The sequence below is a fragment of the Pocillopora verrucosa genome, chromosome 14, assembly GCF_036669915.1.
Source record: "Pocillopora verrucosa isolate sample1 chromosome 14, ASM3666991v2, whole genome shotgun sequence".
NCBI lineage: Eukaryota > Metazoa > Cnidaria > Anthozoa > Scleractinia > Pocilloporidae > Pocillopora > Pocillopora verrucosa.
The window spans coordinates 870,862-896,930 of record NC_089325.1 but is presented as its reverse complement, the minus strand read 5'-3'; the positions used below and the strand labels follow the sequence as shown (position 1 = coordinate 896,930).

At 38.0% G+C, this 26,069-nt stretch overlaps 1 protein-coding gene across 1 annotated transcript; it reads left to right on the top strand.

Annotated features, from left to right (window-relative positions):
* The first annotated feature begins 670 nt into the window (after window positions 1-670).
* Window positions 671-25,309, top strand: LOC131785409 (von Willebrand factor D and EGF domain-containing protein). Its single transcript, XM_059102296.2, is given in 31 exon segments — window positions 671-1,138; window positions 1,604-1,657; window positions 2,477-2,760; window positions 2,854-2,949; window positions 3,075-3,395; window positions 4,236-4,315; window positions 4,891-4,954; window positions 5,803-6,051; window positions 8,293-8,447; window positions 8,757-9,192; window positions 10,406-10,677; window positions 10,993-11,107; window positions 11,409-11,672; window positions 12,157-12,271; window positions 12,956-13,366; window positions 13,994-14,104; window positions 14,540-14,650; window positions 14,890-15,000; window positions 15,927-16,037; window positions 17,191-17,385; window positions 17,696-17,809; window positions 18,410-18,523; window positions 18,762-18,878; window positions 19,328-19,444; window positions 19,617-19,730; window positions 21,101-21,214; window positions 22,103-22,489; window positions 22,733-22,833; window positions 23,113-23,171; window positions 23,274-23,434; window positions 23,796-25,309. Coding segments are annotated over 31 exon segments (5,853 nt in total). The 5' UTR covers window positions 671-690; the 3' UTR covers window positions 24,248-25,309.
* Window positions 25,310-26,069: the final 760 nt, after the last annotated feature.

The following is a 26,069-nucleotide window of genomic DNA, read 5'->3' as shown; positions in this document are numbered from 1 at the left end:
TTCTACGCAAGATCGTATCCACAGAGCTAGTTCAGAACTTAAATCTAGTATTTTGTCGATTAGAGGTACAAGTATGTGTTACGTGAAATTTTCAACTCAGAACTACAAATCGGCTTAGGAACAAATAATTAGTCGACGCGGTTGGAGTTTGCACAACTGATCTTGTCTCAAAATACCTCTATTACTTAAAGTAGTAGGAATTTCTGTTATTAATGCAAATGTGCCGTTTGGGCGAGAATCTGCTTGTTACCAACCGGATGTCTTTAAAACCACCCAGGCGCAATAAATTTTACTTTCGATTTTTTTCAACAAAAGCCGCCCATAAAGGTTCAAGATCACAAACCGGTGAATGGCTTCAGTTCGTTGAGACTTCATGTAATTTAATTCGGTTCTTGTACGCGGTTTTGTCATCTGTACATGTACATGGCAATCCTGCATAAAAACTGCTTGTCAGGCAATTTTGGTTTCAGCGCTGACGGAACGAAACTGAAACCAGAGTTACCATAACAATTCTTTCCGTGTTAAAAAACCCCCCACCCTTTTTTAATTATTTGCGTAAGCTTAAACCAATCACGAACCCGAATACACGGTATGCTAAAATAGAATCTTGGCATACAATTTCCTTAAAGAATTTAAACGAATATTATACAAGAGCTTGGTCAGAACACGATAAGCTTTGGTGACGTTGTCATGATCCGCTGCATCGTGACAGTGGCTCTCCTTAGTAGCGCTGCCTGTCTAGCGCAAGTGGATTGCAATGATGGCTCTTGCTGCTCAACATACATCGAAATTAACGATCCCCGCCGCAGCATTAAGGCTACTTGGGAACCGGGACAAGATCCAATATGTGATCGGGGACTCGGATGGGGATGGTATCGTTTCACAAGCTTTGCTGGGGGAAAAATGCCAGAAAAGAAAGTATCACCGAACCGCTGTGGTACGCAAGCTCCAATATGGTTGGACGGAGTGCATCCCTCAGCGATAGGAGAAAATGTCGTCCGCAGAGCTTGTGTTAATGTTTTAGATTTGAGCAACGGTTGCTTTACTTCGTTTGACATTAATATAACAAAGTGTGCAGATGACGTATTCGTTTACTATCTAAGACCACCATGGTATTGCGCAGTCGGTTATTGTGCTGGTAGGTTTGATAGTTTTCGCTGAGCTAACCTTAAGCAATATCCAGAGGCAAGCCTTAAGAAATCAGTTATTCAAATCGATAGGCGAATCGACCAACACGAACGACTTCTTTTATGAGTTAAGAATATAAGCGGAAGTCGTGACGTAAGCCTCAGCAAATCTGATGTATTCTTTTTGAAAAGCGTATTGTTTGTGACCATAGATTATTATAGATTATTTACTACTGAACAAACAACGAATTAACAAGAGTAACTGCATTGGGAAGTAAGGGCGCTATGTTCGCATGAAAAATTGTATTTTTTTATGTGTACTCCGAGGTTTATTGATTATGATGGGGAGACTAACCATACACATGTTTCCTTATCATCATCAATGGACAATTTTCACCCCATTTTCTTTAATTTTTTTCTTTTTGTCGAAAGGCTTCGATACGTCTACAGTGTCCTTTTATTTTAACCCTACTTAGGCTTCGGGGAACCATGTCCTTATGGGAAAGAAGGAAAACCTCCTGACTGCCATGGTACGTATTGTGTTTTTCCCAAATTTCATATCAATCTAAAAGCATTCAAATAGGTTAGAGACTTAAAGTTACGTAACTACCGTTAAACGAGAAGATAAGAATAGAAAGAAAGGTCTGAACATAGGAAATGTTTAAATTTCCGGGTTAAAAACCGTCTTAACAAAACGTTAACAGTTCAACAGTTTAGATTTCAAACAACGGCATTGCGCCGAGCGATCTAAGGGAAGTGATTAAAAAGTAATCTTCATCACATCTACGAATACAACCTATCGTTGTGATAACAATTTTTGCTATGATATTTTTTTACTCCCCCCAATAAGGCTTTGTAATAATATCCTCAGGACACGCGCTCTCCCCCCACTCCCTCTATTATCTGTTTTAGCGCATAAGATCATATCCACAAGTATTTTGCGCCATATAAGTAATAAATTATTATTATAATTTTAGAGTCCTTCCTACACGCTATCCTTTTAGGAAAAATAGCGGTCGGTTTTTTCTTGCATTTCTCAATCAGGCCAGTCACATTGGAAAACTGTGACTAGTTTTAACTTTCTCACCACAATGGTTGGGTTATGCCTGATGCAAGTTTTGTAAATTGTGAAAGACGTCCCGCTTATCACTAGATATTCCCTCCAGAACTAAAGTTTTACATCACATTTTACTAAGGTTGATTATTGGAAATGTAACTCACATTATGCGGTCATTGACCTAATATTATCTCTTTTTCACTTTTGTTTTTTATTGTAATTTATGTACCAAGTTATTTACTTCCTTATACACTTTTTTACTCCTCCCCATCTTTCAACACTTTTTTATTAGACTTACCACAAGAGTTTTCTAGTGACGATCTCGATGATCCAGAAATCGCAGTCGCCGACGGTGAAGAAATTGCAGTAACTTTGGTTTGTAAAGTCAACATTCTCAACGGAATCGCCAATTGGAAAAATGTGACGTATAGGATCGAATGGTTTGCAGAGGGAAATCTGCTAAAGACAGAAACATTCTGTGGTAATGTCCCCATCGGCGGCCAAAACCCTAGTCCTTGTCCAGATGCGACTCTGATCTCCCAACTATCAGGCGAAGACTACACAATAGGCAGCTGGGTAAGATCCTTCGAAATAACACCATTGTCGCTTTCTATATTGGTATTGTGGAATCATAAAGCCAACTTATTTCCTCTCTTTTCCTTAAAACAGATATCGTGCAATGTCTCTGCAATGTTTACAACTTCCCCGAAAAACGTGTGGTCGCCGTCAAAAGCCGTACGGGAACCATTCTTTGCAGGCATACAGGTGAATCAGTAGTTTGTTTGTTTGTTTGTTTGTTTTATGATCCTTTTTTGTCTAATTCTCTCCAGTCCGGCCCTGCCTTCCTCCCTTGAAATTTAGTTTGAACTCAGTTTGTACCCTATTCGCAGGTTTATCCTAGAACTACCATACTACAGCTTCAAAGTTGTGATCTCAGCATTCAACAGATTACTTTTACACCAACGATACCCGCCCGTGAACATGAGATCTTTGGATACCCAAAGTTCTATTTCTGGCTTCCCGATGAAGTACAGTTAGTAAACCAGCAGCAATGCGAAATCGAGTTGAAAGGGACTACACCAGTTACTTTAAACATAAAGGCAACCTGCCCTCAAAACACTCAAATTTCCAGTGGACTTCGAGCCATAGTTCCACAGATATCTCAAATCCACGACCAGTTTTGGCTTCGTGCTCATCTTCCAACAGTATGGGTACGTATACAAAATATCAGAACGATTTAAAAAGAAACGAAAAACTTCAAAGCAGAGACAGCTATTGTTTTCGTCTTGTCCCGAGAGACTTCGTGGGACAAAGAAAAATTCTGAGTCCCCATGAGGTATCGAATCTCATACCTTCGGATTCCGCGCTCCGATGCTCTAACCACTGAGCCACAGTAGAATGATTATCGGAAGTGTTACCTCTTATGCAAGCTATCGATTTCATGTAATGTATCAATTTCATTGAGATCAATAGAACCTGCAAAGCTCATGTTTAGTGACCATGGTAAACAAGACAATAGTCGGAAAAATTCTTTAAACAATGAAAACCTTTTTTTCCTTTTACTCGAAGAAGAACAAACACTTAGAGGTGTGCAGGACAGGAGTTACAAAACCTGTCACTTTTGTGAAGGTCACTCCCTCCAAAAGGAGAAAAATTTATCCCGATTTCAAAGGGGCATTTTGTCACACTCGATATTTTTACATCAAATTCAAGACTTTTGAAACCGTGGTTGACAAGCAAAGTCACATATATCTCGTTTAAAGAAGTCTCTATGCAAATCGTCCAAGATGACAGCAAACTTTTGAAACGATTTCATATGATCATTTATGGCCACGACTAAATGTTGAAAATTGTACGTTTTATACAGCTATAATCAATACGAAGTCAACTTGAATAGTTTTAAAAGGTCTTACGAAGGCAGAATGAACTATGGAGGGATTTTAAGCGCTTTTAGTTTTCATTTTCAAGGGGAACAAAGGATTAATAAGAAAAAACTAAGAAAGAAGAGCACAAAATCACATAGTATGCTTACTTAATCTTTTCCATTTCAGGTTACTATTTTACAACCACCGGCTAATACCATAGAAACCTGTACATCGGTCACAGATCCTCATTATTCGTCTTTTGGAGGGTTTGTAAAGACTGACTTCTTGCCGATTCTTTTTTCTTCAATTTGTTTCTTTTCGTCTTGTCTTTTTTCGTTTTGTCTTTTTGTTTGTTAGTTTGTTTTGTTTTGTTTTGTTTTTGTTTGGTATTCACTCGATTCACGCATGATTCTTAAATTTCATATAACTTTAAAGATGGCTGCAAGGAAACGAACGGAAAGAAAATAGAACAGACTGTGTGACAAGCTGTTATTCCTTAACTGAAATTAAGTAAAAAACTGAGACAAAAACAAAAAAAAGCGAAAAAAAAAACCAAAATAAAAAAGAAACAAAAACGAACAGGAAGAACAAATTCGTGGCATAACAGAAGAATATAAGTGAACTAAATTTCCTAAAAGGCACCCAAACAGAATCCTAACAAAGATGCGAAAAATGATTGAGACTCAAGTAAATCTCAATCATTTTCCAAACAATTCTCCCGTAGTTTTGCTGTTCTCAGGGGTATGTATTGTGGTATGATAAAGATAACATAAATCCTGCACAGAACATCAGGTATAGATTAAACAAATAATCAGCTGTCTTTGTGTGTACTTGTGTCCAGGTATTTCGATTTTATGGGCCTTGGTGACTTTATACTTTACAGGAATACGGAAAGGAACTTTGAGGTAAGGAGTACACTGATAAATTTTTAGAAAAATTATTTTTACTTGTTACATCGTAATCGTTATTCATGCTTTCCAAAGAGCTAAAGGATAGATGCGTTGTCATTTTAACCACGCAGAGCTTTTTTTTTTGCGATTGGTTGCAATTGGGAGGCATTCTTGACGGTTGACGTTGAGTAAAGAATTCGTTTTAACTTCAGACGGCTATCTTGCATGGAAAGCTGGCTTATCGGAATAGAAACAAAAAGTGTCACGGGGTTTTACATACTCTTTCGCTATTTGTTAATTGAGCACTATCGATAATCATGAATACCTCGATTTTTATAAGAACAAACTGCTTTGAGATGACTGATTAAAAGAGGCTTTAAGTGTTTGAGGGGCATATAATGAGATTGGCACAGTGCAGGCCAGGAAAGTGTGAGATAAATCCATCCACAAACTCTGTTGAAGCTGTTTATAATGTCAGCAAGTCTTTGACCTAAGAATGTTGGGTCGCAACTAAGGGGAAACTAGCTGCGAGTCGTACCACGCTTTTGCTATTTGAGTCAAGGACTCTCGACCCGTCTTTTCCAGTATTCTTTACGTTCTCTACTTAAAGATATCATCTTCTCTCGTACTACTTACTTCTACTATCGCGTAAAAAACCTCTACGATACATGCTTATACAAAGATATTCACCATCGGAACGTATAAGTGGGCATGTTGGTCTGGACTTCGAATTGAGACAGCAAGTTCATGCTAAACAAATGCGAATGGCTAGATCATATTGAACTAACTTACTGAAATACTTCATCACAGTTAATAAATTGTATGAAAATTATGAACTCCATCAAAACTGTCACTTTTTATAGGTTCATACGAGGCAGTGGTCGTGTAACGGTATAAAGCCGGAAGACCACCAGCCCGGACAGAGAAGAGTCAGTTGCAATTGTGGTGCAGTCCTTAGAGATCACAATGACGTGATTGAGTTCAGCTGTTGCAACGATTTTATGCTTCGGGACGACACAACGCCTCTTACTGTCAAGATACGAAGCAAGAAGTGCTTATCTCCTGGAATTTCCATAAAAAAGGTTATACCCGGGAGCAGTAGCCGATATGAAGTAAGCAAATGACTGTTATATATATATTTTTTTCTCTTTTCCAATAGTTATTTATAACTGAGTTGCTTCACGCTCTTCATTATTTAACAAATATAGAAGCCTTGACTGTGCTCTGTTCTGTTATAAAGCACGCAGGAAGCGGCTAGAGCACGAAAGAAGTGTAGGGAGAAACACTAGACGTAGCATTACTTTCAATTTTCAAAACAAACTTTATTTCCAAAGCGAACAACAGTGTCGTCAGCATGCTCTATACTCTCATAAAGCACGCTACAATAAGCCAATCAGAATCCTTGTTAGAATGGTTCAAATGATCTGATTGGCTGTACAAGACTAAAGCTGTCAAAAGTGTCAAACCATCAAAGTTAACCTTCTGCGATAGTTTACAAACTAAAATAGTTCGGCAGGTCGAATTTAACAGTTTTGCCGGAAGTTTTTAAGTCTCTAATACAGAATCTTGAAGTGAAATGTTCAGTGAACTTCAGCCGAATTATGGCTGATAAAAGCAAGGTAGCAAGTGGCAAGGTAGAAAACAAACTGTTCAAGGCGAGTGTTTTTTGAATGAACGACAGCCGAATTCACCGGAACATGAAGATCGCTCGGGATGACAGCGCGGCAAAACTCGGCTGCAGTGACAGATGTGACTTTCCAACCGATGTAGTTTCTGAGGCTTGCTTTACTGTGATGACCGGAGATCGCCATGATGAGCGAGCCGCGATGGACTTCAGCATGATCATATTCGCTTAGACACCGTCATGATTAGAATGAATTTTCACAGTTATGTCAGTTTGGTTATATTTTTCATCACTTCTGTTTTGTTCTGTTTTGTTTTTGAACACTGAACTTTATATACTATCTGAATGTTAGCTGTGTTTGATTTTTATTTCCGTACGTAAGCTTGCAATCTAACTGAGCGTGAATCAATCTTTAAAACTCGGAATGTCTATTTTGTTTTTCCTTTGAGGATTTTCGTATCTGCTCATGTTTTAATAACGTAAATTACGGCACCTGGTATGTTTACAAATCTTTATTTGATTTTTCTACTACTTGCCGGCTCGCTTGTTCCGAAATTTCACTTTCAATTATCGGAATAAAGCTGAAAAGAAGTCCCGGAAAAGGTCGAACATGGTACAATTTGGCAGATGGCGTGACAGCTTTAGCTCAGCTCTATGCTCTATACTCTTATAGAGCACGCTCTTTCAACCAATGACAGCGCGCGTTATATCCGAACTTTATTATAAATTTCCATAAAGCACGCGCCTTACGTCACACGAGTGCACTGCTGAGGTATACTGCACGCAGCCTACGTCATCGATACGAGCGCGCGCAATTCACGATGCATTTTCTGATTAAAAGAAATTAAAAAAAACTTGTTCCTTAAGCATTGCTGAGTTATATAAGCACTTGGAAATTTTTAAGAACACTCGTGCTTCTCCGCACTTCTCTCGTGCTCTTGAAAATTCCCGCGTGCATGTAAAACTCAATAATGCACTCGGCGCTTTTTTTTTTTTCCTTTAGGAAAGCACGCAAGAAGCGGTTAGAGCACGAAAGAAGTGTAGGGAGAAACACGAGACGTAGTCGAGTGTTTCTAAGTGCTTTACAACAGAACAGAGCACAGTCAAGGCTTCTCTATTTGTTTTATAATAAAGAATCGTTAAATTTCCCACGCATTACTTTCAATTTTTAAAACAAGTTTCAATTCCAAAACGAAGAACAGTGTCATCAGCATGGTCTATACTCACCTAAAGCACGCTACAATAAGCCAATCAGAATCCTTGTTATAATAGTTCAAATTATGGGATCGGCTGTACAAGACTAAAAGTGCCAAAAATATCAAACCATCAAAGTTCACATTCTGCAATAGTTTACAAACTTACAAATCTGAAAGTGAAATGTTCAGTGAAATCCGGCCGAACTTTGGCTCATAAAAACACACAGGTTTTTTAATATGACAACGAGAAAACAAACTTTTCAAGGCGAGTGTTTTATGAATGAACGACAGCCGAATTCACCGGAACATGAAGATTGCTCGAGATAACAGAGCCATAAAACTCGGCTGCAGTGACTGATGTGGCCTTCCGCTCAATGTAAAGGAAAGGACATCAGAGCTTAACTGTTCACTCGAAGGGCGGCCGATGGAATTTCTGAGGCTTCCTTATAGAGGAGCTTTTGTCAGCTCCTCATATCTTTCCTTTCAACTACAAATTAAGTATAATTTAAAAATTGCAATTTTTTCCTGTTAAGGTGCTGTTCCCATCAGGAGCAAAGGTTGAAATAGCAAGAAACTATTGGGGACTTGATGTTTCCCTTTTCACACCAAGGGCAAAGGACGTAAAGAACGAAAGAGGAATTTGCCTTCACAATCCCGCTACAATCGATGCGGAAGGGATGAAGGAAAGGTAATTATGTCTTAGAAGGAAATCTAAGTAACGTCGATCATATTGTTAAGTACGCAGAAAACGTCCTAACATCGATTTATCATTTGCACTGCTCATGTCTTCTTAGCACAATGATTTTTCGGGCTGTGTTCAATTGTTTTCTACAAAACCCACGAAGCTAGCTGTCTAGCTAGTCAGTACATTATGCTCAAATGATCCTCTCTCATAAGAGCGCTCTTTATTCCTGCGGGATTTCCTAAAGTTTTAAGCTATTTTGACTTTGGTTTGTTTCTTCAAGCTGCCGGAGATTATCTGCCTTTTACTTTTCAGGCTGGAGGTCGGTGAAAGCTTTTTTGATACACTTCCGGATGAAGTAAACGCAGGCTATGTGGAATATGCCGAGGCATGTTTGTGTCCCATAGATGGTCAAAACAGTCAAACTCATTGCCAAAATGTATTTGATGCCGCTTTTCCCACTCTACTGAACACAGCTATGGAAGATGCCTCGCCTACAGAGTTGTGTGATCGACAGAAGAGGGATATTCACTACTCCGATGATGTCACAGATGAAGATTTACAGTTATTTAAGCATACACTTCACGCGCATCATCGCTTCAGGAGGGCAGCAGCTGACGACCAAATTCCTAAAGAAAACGCCACACGTTATTGTGCTGAGAGAATATCCGACACTAAGCTTGGTAAGCTCTGTGCGCAGTTTGGAGTGAATGTACAGCAGCTGGTTGAGACATGTTCGGCTGATTTAGAGGTAAGGTAGAACGAAACATTTCTGGTTATCTTTTTACATACAAAACAAAAAATGATATCTGTGTACTTCAACTACACACCACCAATCGGCAATGATTATTCTCAAAAAGGCTAATTGTCTGTAATGATGGTCCTTCCTTACCAAATTGTTGCTCAGGCAAAGAAGAGCTATTGTATCTGAAAAATAGATGTTAATAAATAGGTTCTGAGTGGATCCAAATCGTCAGAAGTTTCCCCGATTTCGATACCTTTAAACCACTGTTACTCTTTGACAAGATGACTGGCTGGTTTATCAATTTTCCAGAGGGGATTTTATAGCAACACGTGGTCTTTCACTCTCTGCTGATTTGTCCGTTTTGGATTAGCTGTTAGCAACGCATAAATAAGAGAAAGCTTGCGATACACATCGCATGAGGAGAAGAATATCATGGGTGACTTAGAAGCTCTTATTAGTTGGTAAATGACCAGAAGGAAAAACAGTTGTCAGCTCACCATTAGATCTAAATTTTGGGATAACTAATCGTTAATCCTCAATGAAAATATGGAGTCAATTTATTCGAGGCTTTTAAAATTGCTGTCAATCCTTTAAAGTAAAACACTGATGGAGTAGATTTTCTTTTTTTTATTATGTAAGATTTTGTTTGAAATCGAATCAACCTTAACATGGGGAGTTTCTTTTCCCAAGCGTTTTTTTTTTACATGATTCAGTATATAGCTTTAAATGGAAAACAATAATTAGTCACCGATTGGTAGAGAAATCCAGCCCTTTTTTTTACATTAAGCATAACCACTGTTTGGTGAGAAAAGTATGATAGGCTTGTGATTATAATGGAAAACGACTGGTCTCTTTCCTTCAAACCTGGTCACATATAATAAAGTGTTTATGATCATAAATGTATGTATAACAATTATATTACATTCATGATTATAATGATAAAAATCACGATAACGACAACAGTATATTTACAAAATACATCAAAAAATATATAAAAACTAATGCATAAATGCCCGTTTCCTTTCGCCACTTTCAAATGACTGTATTTTGCTGAACCCGGTTCAATGATTTTCTCAATAAAAATTTCAGCAATATTTCGCTTAATTTTGTTGAAACCGGCTGAAGGATTATTGAAAATTTAAAAATAGGGGACATCATCCTAGTCTTTAAAGATACAGGTATTTATTCTACAGCCTATTTTTTTTTTCTTGTTTAAAAGTTTACAGGGGACCTCTCCTTTGCAAGTGGTAGTGTGGCAGTATTAGTCGAACAGTGTGGAATATTGGGTGCCAAAAATCTATCCATGCTTGCAAACAAAAGTAGCGAAGCAAATCCCGCGGCTAAAGCTTTGGTTGAACAAGTCGCTGAGTTGCTGTGTCCAAATGATTGTACTCTAAACGGAGAATGTGTTAATGGCTCCTGCGTATGTTACAAAGACTACACAGCTTCCGATTGCTCAGTGTCCATCTATCAATTACCTACAATCTCCAGGTAGGCTGCTTAAAACACTTCCGTTTTCCTCATTTCCAACTTGACAACGACCGGTTAATGTTCAATTAGTCAGTCCGTCACTCATCAATCAAACTGTCAATCAATCGCTCAATCGATATATCCTACCGATTGACAGAACGGTCGATCATTTCTGCCCGCCATAGTTCGACAGTTAAAGATCAGTTATTACCAGAATCAACCAAAAAACCATCGGTACCACCACAGAACTCCGACAGAAGAGCTTTCTTCTTTTCTCGTGGGTGTTTGATGCTCTTTAGAATGTCAATAACATTGAATATACGCTGCCACCGCTAGGTTGCAGGAGGACGGCTTATGTGACAGGCGAAAACGACCATGCAAGAAGGTTACAGTATTTGGCATTGACTTCCGCAATTCTACAAACATGACTTGTCATGTAAACGAATTCAAGGTTAGCAATTTTAACATATCACACATTTCTCTAATTTTACACTGTAAAATACGAATTTTGGTCGGGCGACTTTTTGGCCTGATTGCAAACTCTTGAATGAAAGAGATAGACGACTCGCCTTTATATTCGTTTGTTCTCATGATCTCGTTTTCTTATTGTGATAATGTGTTTGTTTGTTTGTTTTTTTCTTTGTGGATTTGCTTGTTTTATTTTTTTATTTGTTTTTGTTTTTTATTTGTTTTCTTGTTTCATTTAGTTTATCTCTTCAGTCCATATTTTTGTGTTTACCGGATGAACATAGGTTGTTGATAGCCCTTGGACGCCGAACAGTGCAGAACAGAGATTCTCTGGTAAAATGACAGACTTGGTACTTGTTGACTGTTATTTACCACAGTCCCCGGTCACGCAAAATTATTTCTCAGACATTGATAGAGGGACTGCTGCCGCTGGCTTGATGATATCTGTATCTAACGATGGTGAACACAAAAGCGTCAAAAATCTCACCTTTTTATCGTATGATTCAGCTTGCATGACTTGTAACATTTCTTCTGGATGCTTCTTCAAGGCAAGTCTCTTTAATTTAAGTTTAGAAAATCAAAACGAAATAAACCCGAGTAAATTATTTCTTATTGTAAATAATAAGGGTTTAACTCTAAACGGTTTACAACTAATGAAGCTGGGAGTCTGAATCATGAAGTGTTCCTGACGGCTTTGAGGAAATTAGCTTGAACTTAATGTTTACGGGTGAGCCAAGCTCTGCATATTTCCCAGTATTTTTATTTTATCCATTAGTAATGTCAGGGTTTGGGAAAAAATAGACAAAAGAGCAAATTTAAATTAATAGCAAACATTCCCTTGCTAGCTACGCGCAAAACTTTTTTTACATAATATACTCCTGCTGATGCCAATGGCTGGCCTTCCAGGTGGATCTAGGGCCTCCAAGATTTGTTTACTTTTGATCTATTTATTAGTAGATCGGTCCCCATCTCACATCAGATCTAAACGCTCGTTCTTCGCAATTAATATATTCCATATGTCTTACACTGCAGGGGAACTCTTGCCTGATAAATGGTTATTGCTTCGCCCCAGACGAGAAAAACCCTATCGACTGGTGCTACCAGTGTCTTCCTAAGGTCAACACAACCTCCTGGACGAAACGTCAAGGTAATTCAAATAAAGTTTTTTTTTTCTTTTTACATCTGCAAATGAGATTAGGATATTTAAATTAATATCAAGTTTCTAGATGCCTATTACGCCTTGCAATAGCCCCCCTTCACCCCTCCCCCTGAAAATAGTTGGTGTTTGCCAAGTTATTAACTTTAGAATTGTTCTTGATTATAATGCTAAAGTTATAATCCTCAAATTTACAGCAAAACTTTTGATGTTACAACAGGCGTTGTTGCTATTTGTCGTAATTTTAATCACCGTTATCATGAAATAGTATCATTTGTCACCGATGTAGTCCCTTCAGCCGTGAATTGTGACGTTTCGTGCGTATACTTCTGGTGTCCTTCAGGCAATGAGGTTGATTGGCTACGCCTTGCACGATGAGGATTTGTGCTCCATCTTGATTGGTTACTTTTCAGTAGCTGTGAATAGAACGTTTTGGGGGTGTGCTATTTGAACTTTCCTCTGTCGTACAACTGTGTGTGTTGTTAGTTTGTTTTTTGATCATGCATATCCATGCTTCTGGATTTCCTTCTACAACGATGAAATGTACTGTCGCAACATCGAAATTTACATTTGAAGTGACCAGCTCGTGAAACTTACAACTTTGCTTCATGATTATCTTGATTCTCTTCAAGGTTTTCTTCGATAGCTTCTAATAAAAAGTGTTCACACCTTTAGCTAACCTTCCACCCACATTTTCGCCCACCACCGAGTACTTCGCTGTATCTGGAGAAGCCTTGCAACTGACCATTGATGTTGTGGACCCAGAGGGCATGCCTGTTACACTTTCACTAATGCAAGGAAGCCCAACCAAAGCGTCGGTCGTCGACAAAGATTTGATTTGGAATGCCACCAATGATACCTCGACTCAGTTTTTTCTCAAAGCAACAGACGCTTGTCAAGCCACATCGTATGCTAACATCAGTGTGTCCTTGGTTGTCTGCCAGTGTCAGAATAATGGAACCTGTATGCCCCACCCAAACAAGCCAAGAGGGTCAGGGTTTTATGCGTGTAATTGCATGCCAGGGTTTACTGGGGAAAACTGTGAGACTAACATCGACGAATGCCAGTCCTTTCCATGCATTCGAGGTAGAGTTATAATTCCTTGTTTACCATGTCGTAATAGGCAGTGAACACTATTACTTTAAGAGACACTGTTTAGGGATTTAAACCGCAAAAACGGAGCACTCATCAACTAACTGAAAATTTGCTTTTCTTACGCTAACCCTAACCCTGCTGTACTATCTTTTTCACCATATGAAGCTCATGGTACAGCATTTAAGATCAAAGCAGTGACCAGAAAGCTAATTACATTCAGAAAGAGTTTGATTACAGTGGAAATGGAACGATTCTGTGGCTTAGCCACGGTAGATCAGACGAACCCAAGACAGAAATGTGCGAGTTTCAGTTAGCCACGCAAGAATCATGATTTATTTATTCAATCCACTTGCTATAGAAAAATTTCAAAAAAGGAATGTTTTCCCGCACTAGAGTCCTAAAGTAGGTATAACATCGATAAATATCAAACGGGACTGATACTAGGTAAGAGGCGGTATTTTGTAGCAGGGCATAATCAGGAATGTGAAAGGAGTGATTTACGTTGCATACGATTTTACTGACACGGCAAGTCTACATTAATTTCAACAGACGCTAGGTACCTTAGGACTCTCCTTTTTCGTTTAAGTCGATTTTTTGTGTATTCATTTTCTTTCTTAGGCCGGTGCATTGATGGAATCAATACTTACAGGTGTATCTGTGACCCTGGATATGTTGGTCGCAAGTGTGACACCGATTATGATGATTGTAGTTCTTCTCCTTGTGCCCATGGTTAGTAATACAAAGTTGCACTCAGATGCTCCGTTATGGGTTTGAGTGTAAATTTTAGTCTTGCAGGTGACAAGGCTATACAGAGCATCATTTTTCACATTTAGGTTCAACAGCTAGTTGAAAAGAAAGTGAAAAGATGAATGAAAATAACACTAATTTTTTAAAATACTTTTCAATTGGTGGAAAATTTTACGAGCATATAAGATTTTTCATGCTAATAAGTGTGAAAACCAAGTGTAGACTGCGCGTAGATTTTGCCATCATGAACGCCTGAGTACAAACGGAGATGTTTCTAGTTATGACAAAACATAAGTTCGCAGGATGTTGAATCCTGCGTTTTTACTAACTAATAGCACATTATCATCTAAAAAATCTCTTCATGAAAATTGATGCTGTCCTCCGGATCAAATTGCAAGCTTTGTTATTATTTTGCAGGAAATTGCACGGACTACACCGGCGCATACAGATGTACTTGTGATCCTGGATACCGAGGGCCTAATTGTACTGAGGATATTAATGAATGTGAGTCATCGCCCTGCGCATTTGGTGAGTTTTTTTATTTAATCAATGAACAGCATGCATAATAATGTATAGAGTTATTTGGTAATCTTGCCGTTGATGCTTGTCCGTCCAAATCATCCTGGCTAATGTTTTTTGCCATGATTGGCTGATTTTCCTTCACCATATACTGTAACAAGTAGCAAAAACAAACACACAATCCCAGCCAATAATAATTGGTTATTATAGGTGTTCATGTTTCATTTTTTGTTGTTGTTTACTTATAGGAGCATGCGTCGATCACGTTAACAAATACTCGTGTGTATGTGATGACGGTTACAAAGGATACGACTGCGACGTTGAAATCGACGAATGCCTGCCGTCTCCTTGCATTCGTGGTAAGTTTTAAGCAGCAGTTCTTAACATTATGATTCATTTTCATTACCTTTTGATGCTTCAACGCCGAATGAACTTTCTAAAATAGAGGCTTTCATCTCATTTTCAAATGGCCGGCTTGGTTGACGTTACAAACATCGGACCAATTTCACGCGTTTCAGTCAATGCGTCTTGCACAGGGATCTTTCGCAGGGTGAATTCACAAAATTTCTCTGCTCAGGATACATATGCATTTAGATTCATGTATTGCCATGTGTTAATTGATCAGCCAATAGCAATCGGATCCAGCGGATCGAGAGAAATTTAAATTGTAGGCGGGTAACAATGTATCAAAGTAAAACTAAGAACTACTCAAGTCTTTCACACTTGAAATTAGAAGATCCTCGCAGCTAAGAACACTACTGAAACTAGTAGTTGTAAGTAGGACCTGAAAAAAATTTTTGGCCCGTACGGGATTTGAACCCATGACCTCTGCGATACCGGTGCAGCGCTCTACCGATTGAGCTAACAAGCCAACTGGGAGGTGGTCAATGAATTGGGTATATATAAACATCCGAGTGAATGAAGATTTTAGATATATGAAAATTCACATATTTGCACTGCGGTGGAAAGATGAAATTAGAAGATCCTCGCAGCTAAGAACACTACTGAAACTAGTAGTTGTAAGTAGGACCTGATACATTGTAAAATGACTTATGATTCAGGTCCTACTTACAACTACTAGTTTCAGTAGTGTTCTTAGCTGCGAGGATCTTCTAATTTCATCTTTCCACCGCAGTGCAAATATGTGAATTTTCATATATCTAAAATCTTCTTTCACACTTATTAAATGATAGAGAGGAGTAACAAGGGCATGAAGCTAAACGATCATGCCTCGTACAGGTTGCTTCAAGTATTCATACTCACCTCGATACATTTCTTTTGTCAGGTACTTGTATTGACAAAATCAACAATTTTACCTGTATATGCCCAACCGGTTTTACTGGAGTTAGATGCGAAGAGAACATAGACGATTGTGTTTCAGCTCCGTGCGTAAATGGTACGAAATCATGTTTTACATTAATTATATCTTGAATTTCATGCACGATTAGTGAAAGTTGAATTTAGTACTCGAGTATAAGAACTAGCCCTTCAAACCGACATTGCTAAACTATTGAAATAATCACTGAGCACGATAGATAAACTCTATTCCATCTATATTACTTGATTATGACCCAAAGATTTTAAGAATTCAGAATGAAGAAACAATTATTTTCATTTCAAAGAAGAAGTGTTGTGTTTGCTCTAGAAAACACATGATACTTTCCATCTCTGCCATTAAAAACCGCGCAAAAAAGTTGCTTCTACCGCGGTTGGCGATCAAACGACGGAGTTAAAAAAAGCTTTAAAATGTGCCAGAAATTCGACTTTGGCCAATGTCGCTTTGAAAATGACTCAGTAATCTAGAATCTCTCACGTATGACATTCCAGCATTCAACTTAAATTACAGTAATCAAAAGCGTGTGTTGCGAACCGCTTCCTCATTGGCTAAAAATGTAGAAGAGAGGAGAAACAAACCAAACATTTATCAACAGGGTAACAGCTGTTCATCAAACATAGGTTGCACATTTGAAGGCAATATTGTTCCATTAATTTATTTATTTGTATGGATGATTACTCTTTAAAATTTCAAAACACATTCTGTTATTATTTCACACATCCTTCTTAATTTACGGCACACTTACCCAGTAGGATGCATGTAACATTTCGGAAGAGTCCACCATTAAATGTTTTGCAAAAAGATAGTAAAGCCTTTATAAAGACCCAAGTGGCCCATGGGGCCGGCGCTTAACTCCAGTTTCCTTAGCATGAAGCGGCTAGGAGTATTGCTACTCCTCCCTGGATGGGATGCTAGTCCATTGCGGGGTCACCCCCAGCATATTTGCTGGTACCCATTTGTACACCTGGGTGAAGGGAAGCACTGTGAGAGTAAAGTGTCTTGCTTAAGAACACAAAAAGGTGTTCTACTTCATATCTAAGAAATGAATTGGTTATAAACCAAAAGATTTTTGTGAAATATTTAGATAGGAGATCATAGATTGGTCAATTCTAGAAAAACGTCTGCTCAAAGTGACACATCCGCGCCCATAGTGTACACTATGGATCCATTGAGATCACTGATCAATGTGATCTATTCTATTTTTTTTTTCTAGGGACCTGCATTGACCTAGTAAATAACTACACGTGTAATTGCCATGCTGGCTTCACTGGATCAAACTGCGATATCAAAATAAAGAACTGTACCGAAGATTCCTGTTACCCTAATGTGACTTGCTTCAAAAACAGCGAGATTATAAATTGTGGTCCATGTCCTTTTGGGCTCACTGGCGATGGAAAGAATTGCAAAGGTATAAACTTCACTATGACAGAATCCTTGCTCACTACTTAAGGCTGGATGGTTGGAGTGGAAACGTTCTTAAACAGTTCCTCGTTCTTCTGATTTCCCCTTTTTCGGATTCCTTTTTTTTTTTTTTTTTTTCAATCAGTCTCACAAACATGTAAAGAAATAAAAACTACAATAAACTTTCTTCACTTTTCAGTGACAATTGTAAGTTTATCATAATAATAGTAATAATAATAGTAACGATAATAATCATAGCAATAATGATGATAATGACAAAGGTGATTGTGGTATGCTTTGATTTCGTAAATGTTTAGACATCAATTACTGCGTCAGTCATGAGTGTAGAAACAATGGATCGTGTGTAGATGGCATCAGCAATTACTCGTGTAACTGTCTGGACGGGTTTTCTGGAGATCATTGTGAGACTGGTAGGTTGATTTATCGCATCATGCACTTCTATTTGTCTGGAGTTTGACGTGTCTGTAGATTTTCTCTTGGACTTTCATGTATTTTTTTATAATAGTTTATTTATTCCATTCAACAGAACAGATACAAAATTGCTTTCATTTCTTGGTTTCTATTGTTTGTTTGGTCCAATGAGCACTTTGTTACACACTTTAAATTCAACTTTGTAGTATGTATAAATCAGAACTGATGATGACAGAAGAACTCTCGAGACATGTTTTTAAAAAGAAAATGTCGTGTGTTTCCCTTAAATACCTGGCACATCTGGTGCTATTCAGACCAAAATATAGATAAGGTAAAAAAAAGATACATTGTAAAATGACTTATGACAAAAGTTCAAACCAAACTTTTTGAGCCAGGATTAAACGGAAACTTTCAATACCCCACACTGTCTTTAACTCGGAACAGATAGACTTATTTTGCCCACATTTGACTTGTGTTTGCAATGTTCCGATGCGCACAATCTCTCCAACCCTTTCTGACAGTTAATCCAGCTTTTGTCTTGACTTATGATTATTATTATTGATAACGTTGTTGCTGTCTCTATTTAAAATTCATCAAAGACATAGATGACTGCGTTAATCACACTTGCGCTAATGGTGGATCATGTATAGACGGTGTCAATAACTACACGTGCAGTTGTGTGGCAGGATTTACTGGAGATCAATGTGGTTCTGGTATGCTGGTTTCGACCTCTTTGTCGTCACTGCTTTATCCTTAGTATTTGTTGAAGACGAGCTTTATCTGAGTGTTTTACAATATCTTTGAAATAACTTAACGTTCGAAGAATGAATACAAGAATAAACATCATTCTGAAATGAACTAATTTATCAATTCATATAAACTGTTTTGCATCCATTGTTCAACTATCTGTTTTTCGTTAAACATTTCTCTGTACACCCTTACTTTTTATAGACATCGACGACTGCGTGAATCATACTTGCAATGTCAGTGGTGGTTCGTGCTTGGACGGTGTTAACAACTACTCGTGTAACTGCCTGGATGGATTTACTTGAAGCCACTGTGAGACAAGTTAGTGCTGGAAACAGACTATATTGCAAATCAAAATCTTTATTTTCAACGAGCTGGTTCCCAATCTAACACTGATTTTCTTTAAGAAAGTTAACCTTATTTTAATTTACTAGTTTTATTAATCGACAACGATGGCTGCGCATCGTGTGTAAACGGTACCAACGACTTCTCACGCAGTTTCCAGCGTAGGTAAACCGGTGAACGCTGTGAAACTGATAAGACATAAAATAAAAAAAATAAATAAAAAATTCGCGGCAAGATTTGTGTTTGTTGACAAGATTTCTCTCTATAAATATATTTCTGTTTTTGATTGCCTTCAGACATCTTGTTTTTGTAAGCTCTAGTTTGCAATTAAAAGAGTCATGACGTTTTCACAGGTTGGGCCCTGTGTAAGATTGCTCACCAACCTTGGTAAGTATGGATACTTCATATCCATTTTCTATTTGCAGACATCGACGACTGTATGAATCATACTTGTAATCCCATTGGTGGTTCGTGCGTGGACGGTGTGAACAACCATACGTGCATTTGCTTCGCTGGTTTTACCGGAGATCAATGTGAGACGGGTTAGTGTTGATGGCATCAAATCGTGGTTGAAATAATTCTTTACTGAATATTTGTGAATAATGGTTTAATGATTCTTCACTGAATGTATCTTTTCAAGTTCAGTGACCTTTTTGGGACTTCCGAAAGACCTTTTTTTCACTTCTTCGATGTAATTCTTCTCTTTTTCTTCAGACGTTGATGACTGTGTTAACCACGCATGTGCTAATGGTGCGACGTGCGTGGATGGTAACAACAACTACTGGTGCAGTTGCCTTTCTGGGTTTATTGGAGAACGATGTGGAACTGGTAAGGTCATCCAACGACTGAAATATTTTATTTGGGATGAAGTCGATTTTCTCTTTTGACCATGTGGCCGTGGCCCTGTTATTTTGCTTGTTGATGTTAATACAACTCTCGTCAACTCAAGTTTGCAATGGGATGATAAGGCCTTTTCTACTTGTAAAGGTCGTCAATCACTCAATCTTACTGCGAAAACTCGAACATCACGGAATACCTGGAGTAATTGATTTTTAGTTTTCTCTCATCTGAATGATCAACATCAAACTACTCAAGTCGGCACTTAAGTATCTAAGAAATTAAAGAGTTTTGTCTCTGTGGTGTCCCACCAGGATCAATATTAGGACCTTTACAGCTCTTGTTGTACATAGTTGACATCTATGCTCTCTATGAGAAACTAGACTTTTTCTTATTTGCTGATGACACTAACTTGTCTTATGCTGATAAGAGTTTGAGATCTCTTGAAGTAACAACTAACCAGGAGCTAAGGAATGCGAGCAACTGGTGTGTAGATCTCTAAACATCAAAATATAACTTCGATATATTAAAACAGTATCAAAAACGTGCTGATTATCAAGTGAACATAAATATGTTTGACTGTAGCGCCAATTCCCTTGTCTCCCTGGAACGGAAAGAATACATGAAATACTTTGGTGTCCTAATCGATTAAAATTTATCTTTGACTCAACACACTGCATTTGTGACATCGACAATTAGCGAGTCTTCAGACATTTTATCACGATTCAGACATTTTGTCCCACAAGCTGTATTGATCTCATATCAATCTCTTGTTCAACCTTACTTGTCCAATGGAGAAGTAAAGGGTAAGTTTCTAAAGAAACTGCGGTGCTGCGTCGGTGGGAGAGTATATCAGGTAATTTAGTGTTCAAAACGTAAATTGGCCACCATTAAGAGTTTAAAGGCTAACGTTTCGAGGGTTAGCCCTTCTTCAGAGCGATTGAGAATAGAAGTAGAGGACGAATTGTTTTTTTATATACGATTTTGTCAAAGATAAAACACCCCATAAAATTTCATTTGTGGGTAAGGATTGTTAGATATGTATTTAAATTACTAACGTAAATAAATTTTGTTGTTTGTCTTTGTTTGTTTTTGTTTGTTGTTTAAAGTTTTCATTCGGCGAGGATCCCCCCCTGAAAACCTTTATCTTGTGATTGGAAGTCTTCGTTTTGTATTTTTGTAGAATTTATTTTTTCGAGGATAATTGTATGTGTTCCTGTTTAGTTATTTAAACAGAAAATCACAAGGGAAAAGTCAATAAAAGTAGTTTCTACAACGTTGACGGATAGTTTTTTTTTCCCGAGCGTCTTAAGACTTTATCTACAACGGAACATGGTTACCTACTCTTCTTTCTGTCACAGATTTTGATGACTGTGTTAATCATACATGTGCTCATGGTGCGACGTGTGTAGATGGTACTAACAACTACTCGTGTAATTGCCTCGCTGGGTATACCGGTGAACGATGCGAAACTGGTAAGGTTTGGATTGCGACAGAAAGACTATTCGAGAAGGTTGCTTTTGTCTTTTTATTGCAAGTTTTAGTTAAATTATTTTTGTGTTTGAGGTTTGAATATCAACATAAATTTTTCGAATATTTACAAGTGCGAAAAAAAATTGTATAAGTCGTTATCTTACGTGAATGTAAATGCACAGGTTGTTCATGAACATTCCTGAAGTTAGAGGAAAATCTCATTTTTTGACGACCATGGTACAAAGTAAAATAATCGACAGCGTCGCAATGTACTGCAAACCAGAATATTAAAAAAATGTTGCTCACTTTAATGGTAAACCCAAAAAGTTTCATAAGGGTGTGGTTTTAATCAGCATATTTTAGTATTTTCTACAGCTGTTTGCAGAAAGGTTGCATGCGAGAACCTTGTTCACATTTCCTTGACCTCAGGATTTCAGGAAAATCTAAGAAAACATTGCTGTAAGGAAGATACACAGCAAGTTTGATGAGTTGATATGTTCGAAAGACTGACTTTTAATTCTAAACTTGATAAAAACGGAAAAAAGAACAAACTTACTCTAGTGAACGACGAAAATGGTGTAAACTTAAAAAAGGGGGAATTCTAAGTGACCTGAAGAAAAAAATGTTTAGAAAGTAATTTTCTATTATTTCGTCCCTCTCCTATTCTCTAGCATGTCGACATTTGTCCCCGTTGATTTGTTTCACCTTTTAGAACTAGTTGTTTATCGGATACCCAGATTACCTTTCGAGATTTTCGCGTGCACTTTTCCCTTTTTCCCGACAACCTTTCTGCAAGCAGCTTCATAAGAAATCGGATACCCGTTACCTTTTATTGTGAGCATAAATTTTGGGATGAGGTTGAATAACATACTTTCTTTTCCTATCCTTAGCTGTCACCGTGCATTCTACTCTTGTTAGCTACTCTTACATGAGCAGAACAGTCTTGAGTTCTCAATCAACCGATACTTATATGAGTACATCAGCCTTGAGTTCTCAATCAACCAACACTTCAATGAGTACATCAGCCTTGAGTTCTCAATCGACCAACATTCCTGTAGGTACATCATCCTTGAGTTCTAAATCAACCAAAAATAGCGTATTTCCCACGCATCTGTTGACCAGTTCGACCACAAAATCCAGTGCTTTACACCAAACACGAGCCACATCCGCAGTCAAAGACTCCGTTATGTCGTCTTCAGTGGTTGGATATATTCCTACAAGCGAAGCCCGCGAAAAAACAACAACATCGAAGCCAACAACGGAAGACTATGAAACTGGTACGTGCATATTGGTTGGTAAAAATTGATGTCGAAGGTGGAGTAATCGCCGTAGAACTTAAACCTTTTTGTTTTCCCTTCTGTCCACGAGCGAGTTGTCAATAAAACATTCTTCCAATGCGCAACATTTGACACTTAAATTTTGATTTTCATGCCACAAGTTACAAGACTATAGGGAAAAGCTGAGATTAAAATTAATTTGTTTTGTTATCAAAATCAATCCACTTGACTTCTCTTCTATAGTGGTTGCGGTTGAAATACGTATTGAAAGGACATGGAATAACGAACTAAGGGATAAAGCCAGTCCAACCTATAGAGAACTAGCCTCCCTCATTGAAAATGAGGTAAGAAATAAGTAATACTTGTAGATATTTTACTGCCCTTCAAATGAATCTTTTATATTCACGTATTGTTTCTCTTCAAAATTAGCACGAGAAGAAATTTGATTAAATAAAAGTCACACTTGGCAGCCCTAAAAGTGTAACCAGGTGCAAGTCCTTGCTGATACATGACCTTACGTTATTAGGGGCCTTTAATAACCTTTAGAAAGCTTTCCACCCTTGAAAAAGCTGTCGCGCAAGATATTGACGAAACGTCTTGAGATCATCTTTTTAAACTTACAGGTACAAAAACAGTATTCTGGGCTCAAAAACTTTATTGGAGTACAAATTGTAGCATTCAGGTATGCAACCTTTAAATTTAGTAGGTAAATGAATGATGTTACCATTGCACAATGCAACTATTATAATGATCAGTACCTTTCAATCCCCCTTATTTGATACAGGCCCGGAAGTGTTGTGGTAGAATTTAGGCTATTATTCAAGCAAAAAGTTTCAGATGACACAGCGGTTGCTCCGTTGAAAAAAGCCGTGCAAAACGGCACTCTTGGTCCTTTGCCTGTCAACCTGGAGTCGTTAAAAATCATCGACAGAATCCAAGACGAAGGTAATTTGAAGCTACTCTGTAGCAAAAATAGTATATGTAACAGTCCCCTAGTAATAGCAGTAGGATCCATAGATGCGCGAACGGGAGTTGATGAAAATGCAGCGGCAGAAGCAGTAGCACCAGATTTAGGAATTACAAGAACGATGGCAATATCAGAAGCACAAGAGCCAACGACAGTTTTAGCAATAGCAATGGTAGTAGCCGAGCAGTTGCAGTACAGAATGTAGCAGTAGCAAAAATAGTGGATGTAGCAGCAGAAGCAGCAACGGAAGGATTTTTAAGATTAGCACTACCAACAGCACCAGAAGTATGGTGGTTTTAGTAGTAAGAGTACTAAACCCGTCCAATGCTCTTCTTTCAGACCCAAAGAAGGATGTAAAAGAAAAACTTCCTTACCCACTCATCATTGGTGCTTCTTGTGGTGGCATATTTGTCATCGTGCTCGCCAGCATTTGCCTCGTCCGCCACTGCCACCGTCAAGAGAGAATTGAAAACCGTCGCGTTTCGAACGGGATGCCTCCTGAGGTTCCTCACCCAAACCCACATAATTACGAGCTAAAAGAAACGCGTTCTAAGGAGGACATTGTCAACTACGAGGAGTTAGGTGTCTGGAAAGACACTGGCATGTACGAGAAGTTGCACTTTTCCAATGGAGAAACTCGTTACCAAGAATTAGGCATCCATAATATGGCTGCTGATTATCAGGAAATCGGGAAACCGAATGATAGTGGCCACTATCAGGAAATCGGAATGGCTTACGAACCTGAGCGCTATCAGGAGATTGGTACTTTCAAAATAATCGGGAAAAAATGAACGACAAAATTGGCATATTCTAAAATTTGCTTATACACGTTCTTTCTCAAATAGGTTGCCTGCTCTCAAATTATAGAGGACTCGATATTCATTTTCCCTTTGCTGCTAAATAAAAACAAAATACAAGTTGACGGAAAACTCGTATAAAAACGTAATTGAATCGATTTTCCAATTTTGCAGGACTACTTTTGAAATTTTCATTAAAAAAAGGAAAACGGAAAAGAAAGCCGACAGGAAAAGGGATACATATCATGATTCCAAAACAATGAATTGAATTACACATTATCTCTAAACACAGTTTGGGCAAATCAGCTTTAATTTCTGGCTCAAATATATGTTGATCATTTCCAGGATAACTTCACTTTTTCGCGTTTGGAAATTTATTTCATCCCTATCCTAATGTTGCCTGCAGAACATCACTTTATCGTTTGAAAATGTTTCTTGAATAGTAAGCAACGAGGACGTTATAGGCAAAGTAAGCGTGGTCACACTAATATAATAAAACATTTGCAAGGTGTTCCTGAAGTTTAGAAACTAGTTTGAGTTATTTAGCAACAAAAAGAGAGGCATACGCGCTTTAGAATAACTGAAGAGTTCCAAAGAGTCTGAGAGGGCTGAGTTGTTTGAGGGATTCAAACTTCACTCTATTATCAGTGCGTGCTTCATTTGTTCAGATATCGCTAGGTGAAGACGACATAAATTGAAGTTGATGTTAAGATAATATATCCGTTCAATTTTCAGTTCTTGGAAATGGAGAGTGGAAATCAGTCATGCGTTCACCGAGCAGGCTAAAAATAGGACTAATCCCGTCTCACCACGACGAATTTTTTCATTTTCCGTCCTTTAAGTCTAGCTAAAACGAGTAGTGCTATTGCCACTATTTAGATCACTTTGCTTTTGTTATTGTATAGCCCATGGGGTAATAAGCGTTCGCGCCTGTTTTGTAGACTGCTGTTTATTGAATAAAGTCTCATTTTTTATAGAACACTTCATTTATCTTCGACATTCCAGGTGCGATAAACTGATCATGATCAATTTAAAGAAAGGGACAAGAACATTAATGGAGAAAACACAGCAATGATTAGATCGATCGGTGAATCGTGCACCCGATTCGCTCAATTGCCTTAAAATACCAACGATTATAAATCATCAAATATTTTTGCGTGCGTACGATTGGTCGAAGGGCATCAGTAGATCGAATAAAACCAATAAAAATAAAATAATAAATAATTGGGAAGACGCTGGTAATTTCGAGAAGTTGCGCTTTTTCAAAATTCGCCTTTGTACGCGCATTTTAAAGTCGTCTTTACAAGGCGGACGAGCTTTTTTTTTTTTTTTCTTTCTTTCATCTTAGACCTAGAAATAGCGCAAGAATTAGGTCTGATATGCTTTTGCCGCCATATTTGTAGTGCAAAGTTATTTGAGTTTTCGTCAGAAAAGCTTTCCACTTATATGTCACTCTTTTAGGAGAACAGCCTTCAGTTTAAAATGTTGCCGAATTGATTACAAAAAGACGTATTTAAAGGTATCTATGTCACTTCTGTTGCAGTCAGTGCCACACATATCTTTTGTCATCAAGGTCAAGGACGTTGCTGTTCCTTTCTTCTTAGTGTTCTAATTGCACAGTCAAATCTTTCCACACTCCCGGAGCTTTCGCGGTTTTAATAATCATTTTATAACAGCATCTTTACTCCCACCGGATAGGATTTTAGTTTTTAACTGGTAACCTCGAGTAATTCGTAAATTTAAATGTCCTTATGCGTTTTATACTGCAGTGTGGTAAAAGGCACATTTCAGAGTTAGCTTGTGTACTAGCTTACCA